Raw genomic sequence first — 3,311 nt, forward strand, 5'->3', positions numbered from 1 at the left:
AAAATAAATAAAATATACATATAGTATGTACAAATATACACACATGTAACTACACACAAGTAACTACCCCTGTCAATGAAATATTTCCCTCTGAATTGTAATGTGGTAGAAATATAAAGAAGTAGTTTCAGCCAAGGTTCTAATCTTTAACGAAAATGAACGAAATAACCAAAACTAGGTAGGAAAAAACATTGTTGTTAACTGAAAAAACAAAAAACAAGGCATTACAAATAAACACTAACTAAACTAAAACTGTGTCTGTTGTCTATTTTCAAAACAAACTAAAATAAAATAATCGAGTAAATGTCTTTAGTTTCGTAGGGTTAGGGTTAGTTAGGGTCTTTTTTATAGAGCAAATAACGTTATATCTTTCAGAGTTGACATTTCCGACAATAAACCTGTTTTAAACATTCAATTCCATAGAGATATAGTTTCCAACTGGGAACCCAGAAATTTCCAACATTCCATGTCATATTGAACACAACATAGTCCATGCCCCTCGCCTGGCATCATGGCGATACCGAAAGTCGGAAGAAAGCAGCAGAGTCTTATTTGATTATGACTGCGTCAGATAAAAGCAAGTGCCTTGCAGTGTAGGGTGGCAAAATATGTGGACAAATTATTAAAGGGAAAAATCACACAAATTTGAAAGTAAAACCCCAAGTGTACAAAATATATCCACTTCCTTATCAGTATAGCGCCTGAAGAAACACTGATGTGTTAATTTGCTAAAATCAATGGAGAAAGTAATGGAGAAACATTCATGTTGAGATTATTCTTTATTGATCCTCCTGAGCAATTGATCTATTCTATTCATTTAAAGAACATTGTCAACAGGCCTCACCCAGCCAGTATGTTTTTAGTTGATCAACACCAACAGTGCAAGCATTAAAAATGGATGCTGGTCCAGCAAATAACTATAAACATCTCTCTCAAGCCAGTAAAACAAAGCTACTCATTTGACTTTGTTGGATTTTTAAACTCTGAGATCACTTACTTCATATAAAACTTGAAGGCAAAGTACATAACTAAAAAACATTAGGCTAAGCATTACAAAAACAACATTTAATAGAAAGCTGATGTGAAAATAACGCACATTCACATGTCATCACATTCTGCTGTCAATATTGCAAATGTGTTGAGTTAATGTTTGCTTCATAAAAAGAAAGGTAATGAGGTACATTTAAATGGTTCATGCTGTAGATGTTATAGGAAGTTCAAGTGATAAAAAGTGTTATCTGGAACACTTAACATACAGTACTTGTGCGTGTTAGCATGCAAGCATTGTCTGATTTTGACCTTTTCCTGCAATGCAATATACAGCCTTTGAGACCAGTGATAATGTAAATTTTGCATTCTCCAAACAACCAACAGGATCACTTCTTATTTTTAGCTCTCGCACTCCTGCAAAGAATCAGATGGAACATTTAGGTTGCTTCCTTTGAAAACAAACACAGGAGCAAAACCTTCTGCGGTTTTGTTAAGAATGCAGTAATCATTACAGTAACATGGTGGTGGACTGTCATCAACAGGGTCATTTGTTAAACTGCACTCTGGGTTTTGGGTCAGGTCCTCACAGCTGCAGCCTGAGTCTGCACAACTCATGTTGAAGAAATCTTCAGGCGGAGCGCAGACAACTTTTACTTCTTCAATGCCAATCCCCCAGTCAGAGCAAGGGAGCTGAGTGTAAGACATGTCCCCTGGACAGAGCATTGTTAAGGGCGGGGAAGCCTCATGTATCCCAGGTAAGCCAACATAAGAAGTTTGAGACTGATGGAATGCCAGTTGTGGTACTGGCGGGTTGTGGAAGTCCTGGTTCTCCTCTGGTTCCTTTGTAATGGGTTTCGGCACAACAATCACAGGATTGGTTGTCAAGGTCTCCTCAGTTTTGAATGTAAGCACAAATTGTTGTTGAGGTGAAAGCCATTTCTGCAATTCAGAAGCATTGAGATACATTAGGTGTGATAAAGTTGTATGACTCATTTCCACTGTAGCATGCTACAGACTCTTTAACCATGCTGATAATTCCCTCTCAGATTATTTCACAAACTCTTTAGGTAACCAGGATGCTAGTTGGCAATGTTGTTTTTTGCCTCATATACAGTCATTGACGCGTTTTTCTGGAACACACGCAACTTCGAGGCAAGGCCCGCCCTTCGATAGCATTCACATACTAATATTGGCCAGGCTCCAACCAATTGGGCTGATTTGAATGGCGGGACTTGTCTAGAAGTTACGTGGGATCCATAATAATGGGTTATTGTCTAGTCCATGTCCTCGAAGTTCCACTTCCCGGACTGCTCCGATGTCCGTCACTTTCTGCTTTCTTTGTGTTGGAATTTTAAACTCCGGTGGATTTATGAGCATTATGGTTCAAGGAGAATTCCAGTTGATTCCAACAGATAGCTCTGTCAATTTGAAGTTCTGTCTGTACAGGGAAAAACTAAAACAATCTGTGGTGCCTACACCATGTTATCCTCCTGTTGTGCTAATTAAGCTGTGTTTAGTTCCTGTGTTAATACTGCAAGGAGTGCTTCGGGGACTGTCTACAAACTACAACACCGAAAAGAGATACAATCATATTTTCAAAAATAAGCATTTGCTTGTTTTTAAAAGGGCTGTAGCAGGAGTAGAGCTGTAACGATAAGGAAAATAAAAACGAAATTGCGACACCTCAACTCCCAGAGTTATCCTCCTTGTCCAGAGCCATTTCTACCAAATCTTTAAATTACTAGTAGTCCTTTTGGTGCCTTATTACTGTTTTGTCTGGTAAAAAAGCAAAAGAGAGGGCACCGGTAATGCTAACGGAAGTGTAGCTAACGTTACTGGTGCCCGTTCTTTGACTCGGGTGCCGGGGTCTGTTTCCCAACGGTCCAGTTAACTGCCGTTAGCGTCCTTAAAACTGGAGTTGAGTGCTGACTGGGATGGTTGCTAGCTGTCAGGGGGATGACTGTGGATGTGTCCCCCGGCTGGGGCTGTAATGATAGTGGATGGTTGATAGCTGTCTGGGGGCTGGCTGTGGAATGGATGTGTCCGCGGACCGGGGCTGTTGTCAGCTCTCACCAGCACCTTTACAGTAGGCACCAAATCACTTTTCCTCTTCGTTCCCCCTACAGCTTTGGAAAGGAAATATTCTCATGTCCCATTCCAACAACTTAATGAACCACTGAAATGATTTTCAAAACATGATTTTAACGTAAAACATAATCTTTGGTGTTGGATCGATCAACATTGAAATCAATCAATATCAATAAATAATCAAAATCAATAAATAAATAAGGTGGAAGGAATCACTGCACATGGGTAGGAAC

General features: G+C 39.5%; 1 protein-coding gene across 1 annotated transcript in view; it reads right to left on the reverse strand.

The window, feature by feature from the left end:
* Positions 1 to 771: 771 nt before the first annotated feature.
* LOC116691755 (interleukin-4 receptor subunit alpha) overlaps positions 772 to 3,311 on the reverse strand; it is a 5,963-nt gene continuing 3,423 nt past the window's right edge. Inside the window, exon 9 of the mRNA XM_032519626.1 lies at positions 772 to 1,929. Within this exon, the coding sequence (XP_032375517.1) occupies positions 1,390 to 1,929 (540 nt within the window). The 3' untranslated portion in view covers positions 772 to 1,389. The remainder of the gene's footprint in view (positions 1,930 to 3,311) is intronic.

Source organism: Etheostoma spectabile, chromosome 6 (genome assembly GCF_008692095.1).
Source record: "Etheostoma spectabile isolate EspeVRDwgs_2016 chromosome 6, UIUC_Espe_1.0, whole genome shotgun sequence".
In the NCBI taxonomy this organism is placed as follows: domain Eukaryota; kingdom Metazoa; phylum Chordata; class Actinopteri; order Perciformes; family Percidae; genus Etheostoma; species Etheostoma spectabile.